This window comes from Tachypleus tridentatus, chromosome 3, assembly GCF_004210375.1.
Source record: "Tachypleus tridentatus isolate NWPU-2018 chromosome 3, ASM421037v1, whole genome shotgun sequence".
NCBI classification, from domain to species: Eukaryota; Metazoa; Arthropoda; class Merostomata; order Xiphosura; family Limulidae; genus Tachypleus; species Tachypleus tridentatus.
This window is the reverse complement of record NC_134827.1, coordinates 18460129-18483049: the sequence shown is the minus strand read 5'-3', so window position 1 is coordinate 18483049 and position 22921 is coordinate 18460129. Positions and strand designations below refer to the sequence as shown.

The 22921-nt window shown below is 36.0% G+C and overlaps 1 protein-coding gene across 9 annotated transcripts in view; it reads right to left on the bottom strand.

Annotated features, from left to right (window-relative positions):
* The window catches only part of LOC143246466 (calcitonin gene-related peptide type 1 receptor-like), a 182736-nt gene that overhangs the window by 4541 nt on the left and 155274 nt on the right, over positions 1-22921 (bottom strand). For all 9 annotated transcript variants that reach the window (XM_076493231.1, XM_076493232.1, XM_076493223.1 and 6 more), the window contains 3 exons: positions 16158-16243; positions 14614-14752; positions 11882-11923 (listed from right to left, as the gene is read on the bottom strand). In XM_076493231.1, the coding sequence (XP_076349346.1) occupies positions 11882-11923; positions 14614-14752; positions 16158-16243 (267 nt within the window). The remainder of the gene's footprint in view (positions 1-11881; positions 11924-14613; positions 14753-16157; positions 16244-22921) is intronic.

The following is a 22921-nucleotide window of genomic DNA, read 5'->3' as shown; positions in this document are numbered from 1 at the left end:
AGAGCTCTGTAATTTAAGGATCAAAGAAAATACCGCACTAAATTGATCATACGTACCACCTACAGCTTGTAGCAAATAATAATAACTTTTACCAGTAATAAATATGTTTAGCAACCTCCAACTAAGATTGCTTTGTCGTCTTCAATCTGTCATTTTACTCATTCGGATAAGCCCAAGTAAAGCCACACATATATACATATAAAATAAACACGGTAGTAGAAATTACGAAATGACAATAGTGAACCTTTGTTAAGACTTAACCTTGCTTGTAAAATTGGTTTATAATTAAGTACTTAGATCGAGATCACGATGTTCGACATATAAAGATGTCATTTACCTTCCATCGCCAGCTGTGAGAAGGAAGCTACTTTTAGCTATAGAATGAAATAAAAACAATACTATAACTTACGAGACAAACTGAGGGGTTGAAACTAATCTTCTAAAATTAACATTCAAGTCTCTATAACTGTCAACCTCATAACTCACCATTCTTTCTGTATTACACTTCCCTTCATTTAGACGTTAAAGTTAACATAACTCTAGTATATTCCTTATAAAATACTGTGCAGAACCACTGCAAAAATGTGCTTCTTTTGTCTGACATAAAGAGTTTATATATATTTTTTTATGAAACTCAAACGAACACTTAACAGGGCTGTTTAGACATTTTTAGACTACTGAGATGATCAAACGACCCATCCACCTAGCTAACACCTCTGATATATATATAAATATATGTTTATTGTAACTGTAGGCCAGTAAGTACCCTAGTGGTAAAACAATTAAACTAGCAGTAACCTGGACATTCATTTCTATGTCCAAGAATATTTAATATCAATTTCGGCACTGCTTTTAATCAAAGTTAGCTCCTTGTTAGATAAAATGTACATATAAAGTACACGTGACAAATGCTGACCACATGTTTTCTATACTGGTTACTACCACAGGGAATTAAGTTCGATCTTTACTATCCTCTTATCTTATCTAACAATAATGCAACATAAATATATATAGATATATACATTCTGAGCAAAACGAGTGTGCTGCAAAAAATAAATAAATACGTACTTGTATTAGAATATATAATTCACAACCAGTCTCAGACTCAACGACAGCAGAAATGGCGGGGAAATTTGTAAGAACTTTTCCCGCCATTTATTTGTCGTTGTTGTTTTGAGAATCTAAAGAAGTATGTATTATTTTATGAGGAAACCAGAGATGTATGCCAATTTATAGTAGTTATGATAGGTTTATATCAGTAGAGTTAGATTATTTTTTAGCTCAATTCAGACAGTGGTCGTGGAACTGTTGAAGCACAATATATATGGAACATTTAACATTCACGAACCTTGTGAGGAACTGCTGAGACAACCAACAAGAATATCTGAATGTCTGAGATGTCATAAGTGTGGATGTTTGTTTGTTTGTTTTGGAATTTCGCACAAAGCTACTCGAGGGCTATCTGAGCTAGCCGTCCCTAATTTAGCAGTGTAAGACTAGAGGGAAGGCAGCTAGTCATCACCACCCACCGCCAACTCTTGGGATATTCTTGTACCAAAGAATAGTGGTATTGACCGTCACATTATAACGCCCTCACGGCTGGGAGGGCGAGCATGTTTGGCGCGACGCGGGCGCGAACCCGCGACCCTCGGATTACGAGTCGCACGCCTTACGCGCTTGGCCATGCCAGGCCCCCATAAGTGTGGAAGTGATAACGATGGAACGTTTGCCACAAGATAGATCAGGGAAGTTCGGGCAGAGAAAGTACTGACAATCGAACAAAGAAAAGAATGTCTGCCTGCGTACAAGTGTAAGTAAAGTTATGATTTAAAAATCAACAACAAAAGACTCAAAATGGGCAAATCCATGTTATTGTTTCTTTTTGTGTGTCAGTGTGTTTTAGAGCATGAAATTGTATGTTTCTGCCAATGTTCATCTTGTTTGCTGTAAATATGGCCATACAGAAACCATAAAAACTTTTGGATTGTTTGTCTAAAATGGCCTAAATCGAAAAGCGAAGAAAAAGACACTTAGGCTTAGTGGACCAAGGTGTAACCCTACCAAGTTTCAAGATAATTCGATGAGAAGTGAAGGAATGATTGTTGATTGAAAAGTCTTTGGAAGAATTAAAAAGGCTTATAAATATAATTAATACGCAGGCACACAAACTAATAACTTTAAACAGACGTTTCACTGTTTAACTCAATGAACAAGGTAAATCAAAAGTACCAACATTCGAAACGTTATGTAAAGAGATTACGATGATTCACCTTCGCGCAGTGAAATCAAACGTTGGTAATAAGAGCTCAGCATTTTAAATTAATCTTAAAAATGTTGTATAGAAAAGATAAATAAAAGTAAACAAATCAAACCACGCATTGTGGGTGTGATAAACAAGATATCTTACTATGATGCTAGAATATAGTCAATGAAATAATGTATTTCATAAATGAGATAGATAAATGTGGTAAACTAAAGTTGACCACAGTGTACAAGTGTCATGACTGATTGTGGTGAATAAGAAGCCATGATGTGTAAGTGTCATGACTGATTGTGGTGAATAGGAAGTCATGATGTACAAGTTTTATGATTGACTGTTGTGAAGAAGTTATAATGCACAAGTGTATAGAACAACTAGGATGACGGATTGTGGTTGAATCTAAATCAGTTTTAAATTAGATAAAGAGGTTTGTTTACAAACCTTTCTCCAGTTAGTTTAAAATTAGATGAACAGGCTCGTTTACAAACCTTTCTCATTTGTTTAATTACAGTAGTTTCTTGGACAAAACCCACACACTATTTTGTAACTAGTGAATTAATTTAAAATTGAGCATTTGTTTAAATTTAAACAAAAAATGTAACAGAAAATTCTGTTAGTCAAACATCTTGTTCCATGAACTTTTATGTGGCAGTGACTGGACACTATATTCAAATGTTGACCTTTGTTTCCATTTCAGTGTTTAAGGAAATTAAATAGGTCAACATAACGTTCAAGGGTATTTTATGCAGTGTAAACATAGTAGGGTCAAGGCGCTAATGGACTTGTCCTCCTGTTGGACGACGCTTGGGCTTCTATACTGAAGCCTCCTTCAGTATTCTTTGATAGATGCTTTTACTTGTTGGATAACATAACGGCCTCTATACTGAAGCCTCCTTCAGTATTCTTTGATAGATGCTTTTACTTGTTGGATAACATAACGGCCTCTATACTGAAGCCTCCTTCAGTATTCTTTGATAGATGCTTTTACTTGTTGGATAACATAACGGCCTCTATACTGAAGCCTCTTTCAGTGTGCTTTGATGGATGGTCTTCCCCATTAGACAACCTTTGGGCTTCTATATTTAGGCTTCCTTCAGTGTGACTTAATGGAGTGTTCTTTCCTGTTGGACGACGTTTCGGTTTCTACATTAAGGTCTTTATCAGTATGTTTTAATGGATTGCTCCTCCCTGTTTCTAGAGTTGGATAACGTTTAGGCTTTTACATTGAGACCTTTTCAAGTCGAAGTCGCCCACTCTAAAGGGAAAGTTGTAACAGTTCATTGTAGCAAATATTCTGCCAGTGTGACGTCCTGTTTGGGTCAACTACACAAGAAAATGGAGTGTGTTAAACCTATAGAAGTGGAGAATAAATACTGGTTGGTGAAAAACAACACAGGAAGGTACGGGACTAATTTATTTCCATTTAAATAAATACAGTCATAGAGTTAACAAAATAAGACACCGTAAAGTGTATTTGTGATGACGAGAAACCCACTTGAAGTAAAAATGTATCTTAGGACGGTTGGTATGGGTATTACCGCTTTTGCTACTAAAGTAGAGAACAGCGTTTCGACCTTCTTAGGTTAACCTGGAGATAAGTAAAAGTGTTAATACCCATACCAGGCGTCCTGAGATACCGTAAAGTTTTGTTTTTTTATCGGAATTTTATGACAGGGTTAAATTACAGATGATATTTTTAAAATACAGAAATGTTGTGCATATTTTATAGAATATGCGATGTCTACTGCATGTAATATAACTCAGTGATGTAGAAATGGCTCATGCCCAAGATTCCTGCTATTTTGATTGTTGAGAAGCATATACATATACGGTCATGTGCGAAAGTTAGGGCACCCTATGAAAGCCTGTGTATATTTGTAACATTTTTGAATATATGGATATTTAATCTCAATTTTAACAATACTGAGAGATTATAGGAATATAACTAAACAATTAAAACTGAAGAAAAGACTTTGGATATATAGATATTTAATCTCAATTTCAACAATACTGAGAGATTATAGAAATATAACTAAACAATTAAAACTGAAGAAAAGACTTTTCAAGATTTTCTGTAAATGTAATTCTACAAAAATGCATATTCTAACCGAGGAAAAAGTTAGGACACCCCCACATTTATTCCCACTTAAAATGGCTCAATTCACACACAGGTGTATCACACCAGGTGCACATGATTAGAAGATCGTTACTCAGCATTTTGAATGAGGCTTGCCCTATTTAAACCTCACACATTTAGTTTGGTGTGCTCCTGACTGTTGAAATGAGAGTGAGCAGCGTGGTGAGAGAAAGAGAGCTGTCTGAGGCCTTCAGTAAGAAAATTGTAGCAGCTTATGAGTCTGGTAAGGGATTTAAAACGATTCCAAAATATTTTGAAATCATACATCCCACTGTCCGGAAAATAGTCAACAAGTGAAGGGATTTCAAAACAACTGCCAACATGCCCAGGTCTGGTCGTCCAAGAGCAGACCGCAAGATGCTGAAAGAGGTCTCCAAACACCCTAACATGTCATCACTGGACCTATAGCAAGCTCTGGCTACTGTTGATGTGAAAGTGCATGCCTCTACAATCAGAAAGAGACTGCACAAGTTTAACTTGCATGGGAGGTGTGCAAGGAGAAAACCTTTGCTCTGTAAGAGAAACATCAAGACAAGACTGAAGTTTTCCAGAGAGAATGTAGACAAAGACCAGGACTTCTGGATTAATGTTCTTTGGACAGATGAGTCCAAAATTGAATTATTTGGACACCAGAAGAGAGAACATGTTTGGCGTAAACCAAATACAGCATTCCAGGAAAATAACCTCATACCAACTGTGAAGCATGGAGGTGGAAGTGTCATGATTTGGGGCTGCTTTGCTGCAGCAGGACCTGGACAGCTCACAATCATAGAATCCACCATGAATTCTATTGTGTACCAGAGAGTGCTTGAGGATCATGTGAGACCATCTGTACGAAAATTAAAGCTTAAGCGGAACTGGACCCTACAACACGACAATGACTCAAAACATACCAGTAAATCCACCAAGGGTTGGCTGAAAACTAAGAAATGGAGAGTCCTGGAATGGCCGAGTCAAAGCCCAGATCTAAATTCCATTGAGATGTTGTGGGGTGATTTGAAACGGGCTGTACATAAAAGAAACCCCTCAAACATCTCACAGCTGAGAGAATTCTGCATTGAGGAGTGGGGCAAACTTTCTTCAGACCGATGTCAGAGACTGGTAGATGGTTATAAGAAGCGTCTCACTGCAGTTATTTCAGCCAAAGAGGGTAACACTAGCTATTAGGAAGTAGGGTGTACTAACTTTTTCCTCAGTTAGAATATGCATTTTTGTAGAACTACGTTTACAGAAGATCTTGAAAAGTCTTTTCTTCAGTTTTAATTGTTTAGTTATATTCCTATAATCTCTCAGTATTGTTAAAATTGAGATTAAATATCTATATATCCAAAAATGTTACAAAAATACACAGGCTTTCATAGGGTGTCCTAACTTTTTCACATGACTGTATCGAGTAGGTTACATTAAAATGCTTTTAAATATTCAATCAAATCAGCAAAGTGATAACAACATAAAGTATTGATGTAACAGAATGTATCAGAGCTACAATCTGATATTGTTTTGAAGTAGTTAGGTAATGGGATACCAATGTAAAGTGATAGCTTTTGGGAAAGGCATGTAACATCTCTTTCGAACATAAAATATTTATATACAGAAAACATAACGAAGATGGCCTATAGAAAGCATTCAAAAGAAAGGGTGTGTTTTTATATGACAGCCCTACGATAGGGCCTTATGATTGAGCGTGGCAAAATGGACTCGAAAGACGTGGTGAGACTCCAAAATTGTTTTAGCGTAATATGTTCAGCCTTTGTAAATATACTGTTTCCAACGTGTGCACTTAATTAATCATAACTACAAAGGCATCCAGGTTTTTAGTATTGAAAACAATGCAAACCATATCTATATGTATAATGGTTTTAGTTATCTTTTACTCAATGTAGTGAGTATGCTACGTATTTTCAAATCATTTGTAAATCAACTGCTAAAAATTAAAGGAACAAGTACATATTTCAGTGTATTTTTGTCATAACTAAATTTATGTATGAACACATATCCTTTCGTCTACTGTGTGTTTTTTAAGCTTACGAGTGAAGTTTCAAGCAACTCAAACGAAACTATCCTCACTCAAGGAGAATACAACTCAAGGTATCCTATAAAAGGCTGTTAAGTGAAACTATGGATTCCTTATTAATTCTCGAAACAAAAACCAACATGGATCTTTTGCGGATCGTTTTGTCAGTGTGTACCTCCATATTGTGTACTCAAGCAGTCAGGCGCCATCTGACGGAGAACAGGCTGACCAGGGAGGTCCAGATGCTGAAGGATGGCCAGACCCAAAGAAGGGTGGCACAATGCGTCGGTGTGTGACCAAGCGTCATTAATCGACTTTGCCGACGCTACTAGGAGACGAACTCATATGGCAGGAGACCAGTTGAAGGCCGTCATCGCTGCACAACAGCCAGAGAGGACTGTTACATTGTGACTACCGCTCTGCGGGACAGGTTAGCTACAGTTCGGTCACTGCGAAATGACCATTATTCCACCAGAACTCCTATGTCGCCCCAAACAGTTCGCAATCGTCTGCACAAAGGACTCCTTAGGGCAAGACGGCCTACTAGAGGCATTATTCTGACAGTGCGATACCGTGCAGCCAGGTTGGTGTTTGCTTATCAGTAACTGGACTAGGAACTTCGTGAATGGGCCACCGTGTTGTAGACAGACGACAGCAGGTTCACTGTGTCTCGTGATGATGTACGTGCGAGGGTGTGAAGACGCCGAGAAGAGCGATTTCCAGCCTGTAACTTCGTGAAAGTCGACGGTTATGGAGGATGTTCTGTAATGGTCTGGGCAGGCATATGTTTGAGTGGCCGCACGGACTTACTCATACTCGGCAAGTTTGCTCTGAGCGCACGACGATATAGAGGCGAAATTCTGAAACCCATTGTGAGGCTTTTTGCTGGAGCTGTCGGCGATGGGTTCATTCTCATGCAGGATAACGCGCGAGCCCACGTCGCCAGACCAGACTGTGTATGACCTTCCTTAAGGAGGAAGGAATAGAGACTTTTGAGTGGCCCGCCAGATCTCCAGATTTAAATCCGATTGAACATTGTTGGGATATGTTGTTGAGGCGTGTTAGTGAACGCCAGCACCCTCCTTAGAATCTACAGGAATGCCGACAAACACTGGTAGACGAGTGGGCTGCCATACCCCAATATAACATCGATAGACTGATTCGAAGTGTGCCAAATCAGTGTCAGGAGTGTGTCACAGCCCGTAGAGGTCACACTAGGTATTGAGTGTTTCAAACATTTGTAAAATAAACGCATGTAAATTGTTTAAAGTATTGTTTCATGTGAGATATCAGTTTTGGTGTTATTCGTCATTTTTAAAAATTTTATTTCTCAATGTTTTACCGTTCATTATACATTAAAAAATGAATATAGATGGATATGAAATGAGGCAAATTACTTAAAAAATAAGAAATAGTATGACATTTGGAACTGAGATGAATTATATAAGAAAACGAATTTGTTACTTTAATTTTTTGAGCAGTTTATATAGCTTCACTATCGTCAGTAATAGAGAACTGGAAAAACACAAATAGGATAATGTCAATTCACTGTAAAAACGTCTGGTATTACTTTTTTTAGTTACCCTTGTATAGGGTTACTGATGATGAGGGTGTGATTTCCCGAAACCGTTATATGCCTGTAACAAGTGATGAATCGAAGGGTAGGTTGTGTTTCATACTTAACTCTTAATGTAAAGAATATTTATCAAAGAAATACTTTTCTTTCCAATTATGTCTTTAGAAACATTTCTAATAATATTTTTCAAAGACTAAAAATAACTACCTCTCAAAACAATGGGACATCTATTGCTTTAATTATTTCGAACTCAGTGAATAAACAGAAATTTTGACAAACAATTAGTATTCACAACAAAAGTTAAGCACCTCTTTGTTAAAACGACAAACAATTAGTGTCCACAAGTAATGTAAAACACTGATTTGTTGTTGACACTAGATAAATCTATACTTTTACTCAATGAAGTTTGCTTTAAACCGTGTTTTAAAAATATTTACTCCCTTGGAAACAATACAAGTCAGACCTTTATATGTATGCAAAACAAATTATATTATATACCTGGAGTAAATAAACCGGGTCATGATCATATAGAAACAAATGTGTAGACATTTCACAACTCACATGTTAAACGGGTTTTGAAGAAAAATTAATGATCAAATGAGGCAGTATGCAATCCCCCCCCCCCCTCACCAGGACGGGCTTCAGTTCCATCGATTATGCATGGGATTAAATATCCCGTCCACCGACGTGACTCATGTCGTTAAAGAAATCAGGAAATCAACTCTTTCTTAGGAGTGTCCATGTATACCTCAGAACCTTATCAACACTCTGACTTGAAGAATGTAACATCGGTAACTGCTCTTCATGTGAAAAAAGACCAACTGTAAAAATGGAAAGCCAGCTCTCTCGGTTGTCCATTTACGTATGAGATGAAGGACCAATTGTTTGTATTTCAATATAAAATATTAGTTGATTTGTATAAAAATGGGGCAATTGACACCATTTCCTTACAAAGGCTAAAATATTATAGTTTCCAATTATCGTTTAATTACTACATGCAATATATAACAGGAATGAAAATGAGTAGGTATACCTATTTAATGTGTGGAAAAACAACAAGCTTGAGTCATGTAAAATGCCTAAGTTAGACTGACATTGAGACTTTTAGGCCTAACAGAATAACAATCAGTGGGATATCTTGTAATGTATCAATCAGTGGGATATCTTGTAATGTATCAATCAGTGGGATATCTTTTAATGTATCAATCAGTGGGATATCTTGTAATGTATGAATCAGTGGGATATCTTGTAATGTATGAATCAGTGGGATATCTTTTAATGTATCAATCAGTGGGATATCTTGTAATGTATGAATCAGTGGGATATCTTGTAATGTATGAATCAGTGGGATATCTTGTAATGTATCAATTAGTGGGATATCTTTTAATGTATCAATCAGTGGGATATCTTGTAATGTATGAATCAGTGGGATATCTTGTAATGTATGAATCAGTGGGATATCTTGTAATGTATCAATAAATGAAATATCTTTTAATGTATCAATCAGTGGGACATCTTGTAATGTATCAATCAGTGGGATATCTTGTAATGTATCAATCAGTGGGATATATTGTAATGTATGAATCAGTGGGATATATTGTAATGTATCAATCAGTGTAATATCTTGTAATGTATGAATCAGTGGGACATCTTGTAATGTATCAATAAATGAAATATCTTGCAATGTATCAATCAGTGGGATATCTTGTAATGTATCAATCAGTGGGATATATTGTAATGTATGAATCAGTGGGATATATTGTAATGTATCAATCAGTGGGATATCTTTTAATGTATCAATCAGTGGGATATCTTGTAATGTATCAATCAGTGGGATATCTTGTAATGTATGAATCAGTGGGATATCTTGTAATGTATCAATCAGTGGGATATCTTTTAATGTATGAATCAGTGGGATATCTTGTAATGTATGAATCAGTGGGATATCTTGTAATGTATCAATTAGTGGGATATCTTGTAATGTATGAATCAGTGGGATATCTTGTAATGTATGAATCAGTGGGATATCTTGTAATGTATGAATCAGTGGGATATCTTGTAATGTATCAATAAATGAAATATCTTTTAATGTATCAATCAGTGGGACATCTTGTAATGTATCAATCAGTGGGATATATTGTAATGTATGAATCAGTGGGATATATTGTAATGTATCAATCAGTGTAATATCTTGTAATGTATCAATCAGTGAAATAACTTGCAATGTATCAATCAGTGAAATATCTTGTAATGTATCAATAAGTAAAATATCTTGCAATGTATCAATCAGTGGGATATCTTGTAATATATCAATCAGTGGGATATCTTGTAATGTATCAATCAGTGGGATATCTTTTAATGTATCAATCAGTGGGATATCTTGTAATGTATGAATCAGTGGGATATCTTGTAATGTATGAATCAGTGGGATATCTTGTAATGTATCAATCAGTGGGATATCTTTTAATGTATGAATCAGTGGGATATCTTTTAGTGTATCAATCAGTGGGATATCTTGTAATGTATCAATCAGTGGGATATCTTGTAATGTATGAATCAGTGGGATATCTTGTAATGTATCAATTAGTGGAATATCTTTTAATGTATCAATCAGTGGGATATCTTGTAATGTATCAATCAGTGGGATATCTTTTAATGTATCAATCAGTGGGATATCTTGTAATGTATCAATCAGTGGGATATCTTGTAATGTATGAATCAGTGGGATATCTTGTAATGTATCAATAAATGAAATATCTTGCAATGTATCAATCAGTGGGATATCTTGTAATGTATCAATCAGTGGGATATCTTTTAATGTATCAATCAGTGGGATATCTTGTAATGTATGAATCAGTGGGATATCTTGTAATGTATGAATCAGTGGGATATCTTTTAATGTATCGATCAGTGGGATATCTTGTAATGTATCAATCAGTGGGATACCTTGTAATGTATCAATCAGTGGGATATCTTGTAATGTATCAATAAGTAAAATATCTTGCAATGTATCAATCAGTGGGATATCTTGTAATGTATCAATCAGTGGGATATCTTGTAATGTATGAATCAGTGGGACATCTTGTAATGTATCAATAAATGAAATATCTTGCAATGTATCAATCAGTGGGATATCTTGTAATGTATCAATCAGTGGGATATATTGTAATGTATGAATCAGTGGGATATATTGTAATGTATCAATCAGTGGGATATCTTGTAATGTATCAATCAGTGGGATATCTTGTAATGTATCAATCAGTGGGATATCTTGTAATTATGAGATGCGATAGCTTAATGAAACTACCCGGCCTGCAAGTATGTTTATTTCATTATTTACTACGGATAGGCCTGAAATGTGTTTTCCTAAAAATAACAACCTCTGATACCTAATTAAGAGTAATGTAACATAATATTTGTGAGAAAACAGGAATTGTAAACAAACCAAACTGAGTACAGTTCTTCCACCTTGCTGAAGCTCATCGGTAAGGGTGAGGGACTTATAATGCTAGAAAATGGAATCCAAACCCTGAGATGGACACAACGCAGATAGCCTATTTTGCGACTTTGCAACAAACTAATCATTTAAACTAGGTCCCGTGTCGTTTAATACAGAAAACTAAAAGCTATTTCTAATGTAAACCTTCCAGCTGTAACTGTCAAGTTTAGATGTCGTTGTAGTATGTAAGTTATTCCCTTGTTTTATAACCAACAAAATTATGAAAACATAAAATATGTCTCTGGTCATTTTTTGACAAAGTATGGCTGAATTGTTACGTTTAGAAAAAACAACAACACGAGCATAAAGCCATCTCAAATAAATACAACGTTATTTGTAACATTAGAACAAGAAACTCAGCTAAAGGTTAGAAACATAATATACAAGTCTCTTACCTCTCCATTAAGGTAGCAGAATATCAGAGCCACCAGACAACCCTAATAATAGAGAACAAATACTTGATTAGTAGTGTAGATCTAATATGGTTGCTACGTATTCCTTATACGTGACGGAGTTTTTCATTATGTTCAGATTTACGGCAAAGCCAAAACTATTAAAAATTCACAAGCGTAGCAGTGATAGTCTTTGGTCAAAATATTTAATAAAAGACTAAGCCTAGTTTAGTTTATGGAAAAAAACGTAGCCTTTATATATTCTATCTGAAAGAAAACGAATCTTGACAATAAAACTAAAAATGCGATTAGGCAAAAATATTTATTTACAAAAAAAATACTTTCCTGTAATTTAGCTTACATGTATATCATTTTCTCAGAAATTTTCAAATTAATACGAATTTTTAAGTTATATTTCTTCTACAATATCTTCAAAGAACGTGAATGGTTTAAATAACAATACTTCTTTCTGAACTAATAATAACACAATGTATCCGTTTTTACGAACAGGCGTCTACACTATGTTATGTAAGTGGTGTTTGGGTATATATATTTGTATACCCAGGAGGGTCAGGTGCACTAAACCTCTTCTTCCTGTATATAGGAAGGTTTGATTTGTTTTGAATTTCGCGCAAAGCTACACGAGGGCTATCTGCGTTTGCCGTCCACAATTTAGCAGTGTAAGACTAGAGGGAAGGCAGCTAGTCATCACCACCTACCATCAACTCTTGCGCTACTCTTTTACTAACGAATAGTGGAATGGACCGTCACATAAAACGCTCCCAGGCTAAAAGGGCAAGCATGTTTTACGTGACGGAGTTTCGAACCCGCGATCCTCAGATTACGAGTCGAGCGCCTTAACCACTTGGCCATGCCGGCCCTGACTAGAGAGAAGGCAACTAGTCATCATCACCCACCGCCAGCTCTTGGACTACTCTTTTTACCAACGAAGAATGGGATTAACTGTCACACCCACGGTTGAAGGGGCAAACATTTTTGGTGTGACAGGGATTCGAACCAGTGACCCTCAGATTACGAATCGAGTGTCTTAACCACCTGGCGATGCCCGACCTATATACGTTTTTATGACAACTTCTCAGTTTTCGACATATTGCAGTGGATAATATTTTAGGTTTTATACAAATGGTGTTAACCTAATGAAAGGATTCTAAGATAACTAGAAGTAAAGGTGTTGTGAAGCAGAAAGCTACTTAATAGGATATCAGTTCTGTGTTCACAACAGGTGTTGAAATCCGAATATTAGTGTCATAAGCTTGCAGATTCACCTCCGAGTTACTAGATTACAAACATAAAGATATAAATTAGACTACATTTAAAGATATAAACCCAAAATTAGTAAAACTTGCTCTCTCCCCCTCTCAGTAGCTCAGTGGTAATGTTTAGGGCCAGTGGAGTAACGTCAGAACTAGAAGTTCGATCCACACAAAAGACACAAAATAGAAACCTAATTTACAACTTTGCAATAAAGCAAATTGTCTCCATTCCAGTATTTATTTTCCGTATGATATGTTGGTGTATAGAAGACATATTAGTATTAGAAATAAACGACCTTATAACACCAAAATGTTGGGCCCGGCAAGGCCAGGTGGTTAAGGCACTCGACTCATAATCTGAGAGTCGCGGGTTCGAATCCCCGTTGCACCAAACATACTCGCTCTTTCAGCCGTGGGGGCGTTATAATGTGGCTGCCAATTCTACTATTTGTTGGTAAAAGAGTAGCCCAAGAGTTAGCGGTGAGTAGTGATGGCTAGCTGCCTTCCCTCTAGTCTCACACTGCTAAATTAGGGACGGCTAGCACAGATAGCCCTCGAGTAGCTTTGTGCAAAATTCAAAAACAAACAAAGTTAAGATAGCCCTCGTGTTGCTTTGCGCGAAGTTCAAACCAAAATGTTGTTTTTGTGTAATTGGACATTAAACGTTTCGCTTTACTGCTTCTTCAGGGACGTTCACTAAAACACAAATCGAAACTGACAGTATAAAGCTTCTGAAACCATTAGAAGTTTTTTTATATTTGAAGTTTTGTATAATGTAGTTTCGGTTTGTGTTTTAGTGAACACTCCTAAAGCGAAACTTTGAGTGTCCAATTACACAGAAATAACATTTTTGTGTTTTAAGGCCGTTTATTTCTAGTAACAAATCATCAACAGACCTTGGTTCAAACCTAATGACGATCACCGAATTTAGATGAAATTTAATACATTATTAATATCTTCAGATAATCCAACAAAATTTACTTGTACGTAAAACATAATCAGACGAGTTTGATTTGTTTGGAATTAAACACAAACCAGTGAGAGTCTGCAGACATACCGTTGTGCCACTGGGGGGCATAATCAGACCTATCTACTCCTAATAATCTTTGAAGAAACTTAAATAGCTTTATTTAAGCTTTACTAATTAGCAAAAAGGACACCAAATATTTCCTTTTAGAGAAAGGGAGAAAGGCTATATTAGTCTTTCTCAACCGGTGAGTGGCAGCCCTACAAAAGGCTTAATATTAGCTTACAATATTTTAAAAACTACGGCAAAACACTAAATGTATAATGCAAACTTCATAGTATCTCGCAAAATGCAAACTATAAATTAATGTCTCACACATGAACCCAGCATAGCAACTATGAAAGAACACTACCATAGTGTTGTACTTATTAATTTTCTGCAGTGTTGCTAAAGGGCTGAGAAACGCTAGGCTATATTATACACTTTACTTTTACCTGCAAGCCATCCATAGCGTAACTAAAGTAGAAATAAGCTTCAATCCATCCACAACTTCCACTATCAGGCCGGTAGATCACCAGAGTGAAGTGCAGTCCGAACAGAGGAACCAGAACCAACGTGGCTCGTACAGCCTTCCTGTGTGTGTGTATATATATACATGTATAATATTCTGTTATTAACGTGTTAAACTGAAAGGAATGTAAATAAAAATGACAATACGTATCATTCACAGAGCAGCCGTTAGCTTATTAATCAGTTAACCCTAAAAGCTAAACAGACTGGAATAAATAAATTGGCACACACCTAATGTTAACACTAGTGTCACCTACAAAAATAAATATAAAGAACACCATAATATCTGTTGCATGTGTTGTACGCACTTAAAATATAATGAGACTCCCATCACGTTATATATACTCGTGCTTAAAATGGAATGTTTTTATCCGGGTACTCTAACACATTATCGTTATATGAAATAAGACATATCTTGGTGTATTGTTTAGTAGGGTGTCTTCAGTTGTGTTCTTCGTCTGAAATTGCTGAATTGTTCTTTAAAAACTACGTGATACTAAGACTTACGTTTTATCATGTTAGGTAATTTGAAAAACTAATCCAAATAAATTTATATTTCCTACATTACAGTGTTTAACCCTAAACTGTGTTCTTGAGGCTCGAACTTTTAGGCTGACAGACAGTGATTTTTTTTTTTTTTTGACTATGAAACTTAGCCTTAGATGTAATTTCGTGGGTCTTTGTTCTATTTTGATTGATGACTTCCAGCAACAGAAAAAAGACACGTTAGTCGAAATGCTCAAATATGCTACAATGTAAGCAGGGTGTTGCTATCGTTACTAGTTGTTTGTTACTAAGCGCAAAGCTACACAATGGGCTATCTGTGTTCTGCCCAACACAGGTATCCAAACCCAGTTTATGGGGTTGTGAGTCCGCAGACGCGCCGCTGTGCCACTAGGGGAAGTAGCGTTATTAACTGGCTCGTGAAGACATACCGAAGTACAACAGGTACGTTACTAGACACGTTAATTCTATTAAATCAAAAGTTTCACGAGTTTTCAAGTCGAGGACATCACTTCAGACTTAAGTACAAAACATGAAAGTGGCACATAAATGCCAGTACCTGATAACACATCACAGATAACACATCAAAATTATACATGTAGAAATTTAATATATCCAACGCATTTAAAATATAGATCAATTAGAACATTACTTTAAATTTAATATATTTGAAGCACACAACATAAATACATACAAACAAAAACAGTGAATGTAATACAACGTCGTGAAGCTTAATAAAAATAGTAATTAATTTAAAATATTTTATATTAATTATAGTCATTCACATTTGGCGTTAATTCCGGACTTAATCTTTAGCTTAGGAAAGTAAATTACAAGCCATATTGAGTGAAGTAGTTAAAGTTACTTAATTTGAAAAACAAAACACTAAAAAAAATCGACACTTTATTGAACTAGATACAGTTATGGAAGTCAATATGTTTATTAATCGACAGTATGGTATTACCTGAACTGACTTGGCTCATTTGTGTGGGCTGCTCGCAACTTCGTCACAAGAACACGGATGATGTTACACAGGAAAGCCAGGTTCAACTAAAATTGAAATCAAAACCGTGTAAGCACGAGCGTATTGAAGTTCATCAGTGTAGCGGCACCTAACGATTAATAAAGTCGTTAAAATTAAACGAGTTATTTTTTTATCGTTATACCTAGGTTTCGTAGAGCAACAACTTACAAACTTTGATTAATCTGCTGAAAAAACTTGCGCAAAAACAATTAGTGCCGACTAGTTGCAGGCGAATGACTAAAATGTTTAATAAAGGATTTAAAATTTTCAAACCGTGTCTGCGTACCGTATCATTGAAAATGACCAAGTGTTTGTCGCCAGTAAACTATTTCACTTTAGTGACGATTCTTTTCATTCAAATATCTATAATTACTAAATAAAAAATAAATTAATAACAATGCATATCTCGGGTCGTGAAGTGAGCAGTTCACAGGTTTTAAAATTTTCTGCTATAGCTCTCACCACGTGTACAAATTTAACTAAGGACTGATCGACACCTACAATTCCCTAAGATTGTTGCTAACTAGAAATTAAGCTAATACGTTGAAGATTTTGGGTTATTATTGATGACAGTTTCGTTGCAGAAACGGCTTCAAGCAAAAAATGTCTAAAAATAAAAACACTAAATATTTAACAGAGTACAGTATTCTCTATCAAGTTGTCTTCCCATCTCAATATCCATTATGCCTCAGTATGGTCATCTATGGTTCCTATAAGTAAAATCAATGAAAACAATTTCAGGATAATCAGTCCCATTAGATGTTCGTTTTCTTCAGTTTTGTGGAACGCTACTCGAAAGCTACGTACGTTAAATGTCCCTAATTTTGAAATGAAATATAAGAGGAAACACTTTGACCACACCCCACACTGGAAACTCTGAGACTATTATTTAACAACGAGTAATGGAATTGATCGTGACATTATAACAATCGTACGGCTGAAAAGAGTGGATGTTTACTTATACCAAAGCCACATCTGACTATCTGCTGAGCCCACCGAAGGGAATCAAACCCCTGATTTTAGCATTGTAAGCCCGTAAACTTACCGCTTTACTAGCGGGGGACAGCCTGAAAAGACCCAAGTTCGGTGACGGAGTCTAATCCCTTGGCACGAAGATTGCGAATCGAATGCCCTAATATTCAAGACTTGCCAGGCACGATTCATTTTGATGCGTTGCTGAAGATATAGCAACAGTTTTAACTTTTATTAGTCAAATATAATGCATGACAGACAAGAAAAACTTTGGCTTCGAAGTTGACTACGTTTAAAAATATTTTAGGGCTTTCTATTATTTTGGAAAAACGTTATAAAAATGTTTACCAATAGTAAATCTAGAAGCAAGAATGAAAATGGCATTGTAAGTTTTATTTTATGCGCACACAAGGAGTATTAGTAACGTCAACTTTCTATTGAAGCATTGTTTGTATGTTTAAAATTAAGCACAAAGTTACACAATGGGCTATCTGTGCTCTGCCCGCTACGGTATCAAAGCCCGGTTTCTAGCGTTTTAAGTTCGCAGACATACTTAGATCACAACTAAAAATCAACTCGATTATGAGTAAAACTAACTATATATATATATATATATACACACACACATATGTATGTATATATTTTTCTCAAAACGTTACTTTCAAAAGTTACAATGCATTATTCTCTCAGTTAGATAACTTTGCTGTCATCAATATTTTCGGCCATAAACCCAATAATACCTGGCAAGGTCCGACCAGCTTAGGAGTTTAGGTTAGGTCTAAATCCATATACTAAGTTGAAAATTCAAAATAATCTCGATAGTGAAACTACAATCATTAAGATTAATAATAATAAAATTAGATATATTAAAATTCTAATTAATATTGCTAACGAAAGTAAAATTAAAGAAATAATATATTTTATATTTTGTGTATTAAAACAACTCTTTATTTAAGGAATCAGTCAATCGAAGCATAAAAACAACGACAACAGACCAAGATCTGCGTGTGTTTGTGTTATAACAAAGCCACATTGGGCTATCTGCGGAGCCCACCGAGGGAAATCGAACCCCCTGATTGTAGCATTATAAATCCGTAGACATACAGCTGTACTAGCGGGGGACATCAAGATCTCTGTAATATGAGAGACAAAAATTCATTATACTACCAACCCATTTCAATATTTTGATCATGACATTTTTCTTTATGTGTTTTTAAGGGTGCGAAATAAATTGTCACGTTTCTTTTCACACGTATGCAGTTATTCATATAACAATGTAACTACTTTTATATCCAACTTTACCAACGTATTTCTGTTACCAGAAAAAACAGCATATTTTTAAGTGCTTCTTTTGTTGTATTTCACAAAACTTCTTTGAAGCTTTTTGCACTAACTTTGAAGCGATAGAATACAACGAAAGCGTATAAGTGAATAGTGGAGTTTGACTATTAGTTTTATAAATTAACCACGACTACAAAGCGTGGAGTGCAATTCTTTTTGTGGTTACAGTGTGGGATAAAATAATGATGACTAGTATTAGATAATTGTGTGTATAACAGTAAAGTTTGTAAGAAATTGTCTGAATAAATAACACTAGGCATGAAATGTATTACATCGACAAGACCTTAATGCACACACAGACAAAATAGCCAGGACTTTAGAATTCAAATATAGTCATCTATAATTTTAACTACTGAACAGTAAAAAAGCCGCCGTCGCGAGGGTGTTGTCAGGCTCATATGAACACAATAACCAGAATAAATATAATTTTTATAACGCGCCCAAAGTCGAAAGTGTGGAGTTTGTTCAGTTTGTTTTGAATTTCGTGCAAAGTTACACGAGAGCTATCTGCGCCAGCCGTCCCTGATTTAGCAGGTTAAGACTAGAGGGACGACATATAGTCGTTATCACCCACCGCCAACTCTTGGACTACTCTTTTACCAACCAGTAGTGTGACTGACTGTCGAATTAGAAGCCCCCTTCTTCATGGTTGATAGAACGAGTACGTTAATGAGATGGAGATTCGAACTCGCGATCCTCAGATTGTGAGTCAAGCGCCCTATCTACTTGGCCATTCCGACATGAGCATGTTTAGTAGCATCACATTTCAAACAGAAAACTGAACCATTTTACTAATGGCCTTTACTAAAGGCGTAACATAAGCTGATATTGGACTGTTTTAACTATCGATGAATTTTATATATATTATAAAATTATTACACCAAAAGCACATTAAAAATTACTTCATAACATAAAGTGAGTTTGATATAATTAAAATAAAACAAATATAAAAGATTTGTAACTAACCTTGTCAATTTTTCCTTTGAGAATACTATGCTAATATCTCGTACCAACATCAAATCTATAATAATATAGTAAGTTTGGTAGCGATATGCCTCAATCGCTACATGTTATGATAGCTCCAACTGACTATGCGCATGTGCGACTTATGTTGGTCCACCATAAGGAATAGAACTCTGGATTTTAGTGTTGGAAGTCTGTAAACTTATCCTCAGCCCACTTGGAGGACTGAAATTCCCAACCCTTAAGTTGGAGTCTTATATGGTTACATGAGAAGTAAATATAAAAAGTTCTCGGGTTTCTTTTAACATGCCTAATTATAAGAGAGAGAATACATTTTTAATGTGTAAAACTTATACTGTTTGAGAAAGAAAAACACAAAACACAAAGCACGCGATTTTAGAATAGCATCGAGTAATTAACTAAAAAACGCAGCTTTATAAGTTGATACGGGTTTAAAAACTATCGGTTTTTTCTATGACCCTATTAGCATTACACAAAAACATTGAGCAGAATGTTAATAAGTGTAGAAAAACTAGGTGGGTAATTAGTAACTTTGTCTTCTGAAAACTTCTCCGTGACAGCAAAGTGAAGTTTTTAGATTTCTTTTGTCTGTGTACTTACTTGAAACTTATACATAATATGTGATATTTTTGTAAGATTTTTTTTGGAACGAATTCTTCATCACTTTATTTCTTTATTAATAAACATTTCCCTCGTGTCTCGAGGCGTTTTACACGATTTTCCACATACAGTACACGTTTTATTTTTTTCATTACATGCTGTAGTCCATACTACTGACATTATACCCTAATCCTGGTCTGTTTATTTGTCGACTCGTCATGTCATGTGTTAAACTGCACGACTCGTAATCTGAGGGCCGCTGGTTCGGATTCTCATCACACCAAACATACTTGCCCTTTCAGCCGTCAAGGCATTATGATCTACGTTCAATCTACGTTTCGTTGGTAAAAGAGTAGCCAAAGAGTTGACGGTGGGTGGTAATGATCAGCTGCCTTCTCACTAGTCGTACATTGCTAAATTAGGGACGGCCAGCACAGACAGGCCTCGTGTAGCTTTGCGAGAAATAAATAAAAACAAACACTCCTGTATGTTTATTTTAGAATTTTCAAGCAGATTTTCAAAAAGAAAAGAAAAGAAGAGCAATCTGCGCATACCCGCCTTAATTTTGAATCATGTTGGTTGGTTGTTATTGGATGTTCGTGCAAAGTTACCTAAAGACGATCTGCTCAAGTCGTCTCCAGTTTTGAACCGATATAGTAAGAGCGAAGACAGCTAGCTAATCAACGGAGTCGCTGCATATCTTGGGCTAGTTTAACTGAATAATTGGATTAGACCTCAGTCTTATTATGCGACTATCTTGCAACATGGAGCATGTTTTTGAGGCAAAGGAATGCAAACCATGAACTCTAGGATACACTAACCACTGAACTTGCCCCTAGTCTATTAATATCGAATTGTAACTCATATCCAGAGTAGCATTATTGAAATTAAAAAAAACTACAAAGTCTCGTACCAGAATAACAATGCTTTTAGATTGTATTTTGGGGAAAATGTTTAATAAATTAATCTGAAAAAACAATCAGTATTTCTTTCAAGAAGTCAGGGAGATTGGTAAAATGTTTTTTTTCTCTCCAAATATATTGGGGTCAAGTTTGTTTGTTTAGCATTAAGCACAAAGCTACACAATGAATTAGTTGTCTGTGCTCTGCCCACCACGGTTATCGAAATCCGGTTTCTAAGGCTGTGAGTCCGCAGACTTGCCGCTATGCCGCTAGGGGGTTTTCGGTTTGTACTTTAATGAAGTTGAAGCTCAACTTTATCAAAATATATTTTAGTGACCACCAGTTTATATATTTTGTCTTCCCTTTCTGTTCTCTCTCTCTGTGTGTGTGTATATATATATATGTTACTGTATTGAAATATACGCAAAATCTTGCTTTCCATAACAAGAACAGTATTCCCAGCAAGGATCAATGGTGACTCGTGTGGAATAGTTTTTTTCCTGAACTTCAACTCAGTATGATATACATATATATAACTTGAAAGGATGTATACTGTCATAACAACTGGAAAGATAAAACCACCACCAACTCACTATTTTCGTCCTCCCAGTGGCTCAGCAGTATATCTGGGGACGTACAACGCTAAAAACCGGGTTTCAATACCCGTGGTGGGCAGAGCACAGATTGCCCATTGCATAGCTTTGTGGTTAATTCAAAACAACAACAATAACACTATTTCCGAAAACTCGTCTCGATAAAAGTGACGTCATGGCCAACCGCGTAAGGCGTGCGACTCGTAATCCGAGGGTCGCGGGTTCGCATCCCCTTCGCGCTAAACATGCTCGCCCTCCCAGCCGTGGGGGCGTTATAATGTGACGGTCAATCCCACTATTCGTTGGTAAAAGAGTAACCCAAGAGTTGACGATGGGTGGTGATGACTAGCTGCCTTCTCTCTGGTCTTACACTACTAAATTAAGGACGGCTAGCACAGATAGCCCTCGAGTAGTTTTGTGCGAAATTCAAAAACAAACAAAGTGACGTTTTCTTATGCGGGCCTATCGCTGACAATTGTTTTTTGTGATAAGTTTCATGTTTTTATTGGCCCTTACTGTCATGAATGACATTGGTATGAGAAGATATCGATTCAGCTACTGGGAATAAAAATGACAAACGATCACGTTCAACACGTCGGAATGCGTTGAACAGACAAAGAATCTTCAACATCAAACTTGTCGGTATTACTGGGAAAAAATCAATCTTTTATAAATTATTTTCACACTGTATTACCTATTGTTTTGTGAGATTATGGTAACTTAGATCTAACGTTCATGTTCTGAAGCAAAATATACTGTATTATATGTTAGAATGAGCAGCTGTTTCAAATAAATCAATCAAAAACCTTAATAAGAAAGTCTTACAAACTAACAACTATCAAATAATACTCTTTTCCCCAAAACGTATGGAACAATAGCAAGTCTACACAGTTTGTTTGTTTTTTTTTATTTCGCGCAAATCTACATGAGGGCTAACTGCGCTAGACGTCCATAGTTTAGCAGTGCAAGACTAGAGGGCGCAAGATTAGAGAGAAGTCATCACCACCCACCGTCAACTCTTGGACTACTCTTTTACCAAAGAATAGTGGCGTTGACCGTCACATTAGAACGCTCCCATGATTGAAAGGTCGAGCATGTTGGGTGTGACAGGCGTTCGAATCCGCGACCCTCAGATTACGAATCGGATACCTCAACCACCTGGCCATGCCGGGCCAGTCTAAACAGAACAGAGATACAAAATTAAGAAACTTGCTATTAAACTGAATGAACAAGCTCTAAATTAGATCTGAGGTAAGACTAAAAGTAACAATATGGCTGATATGTGTATTAAAATACAGGATATATTAAGAGG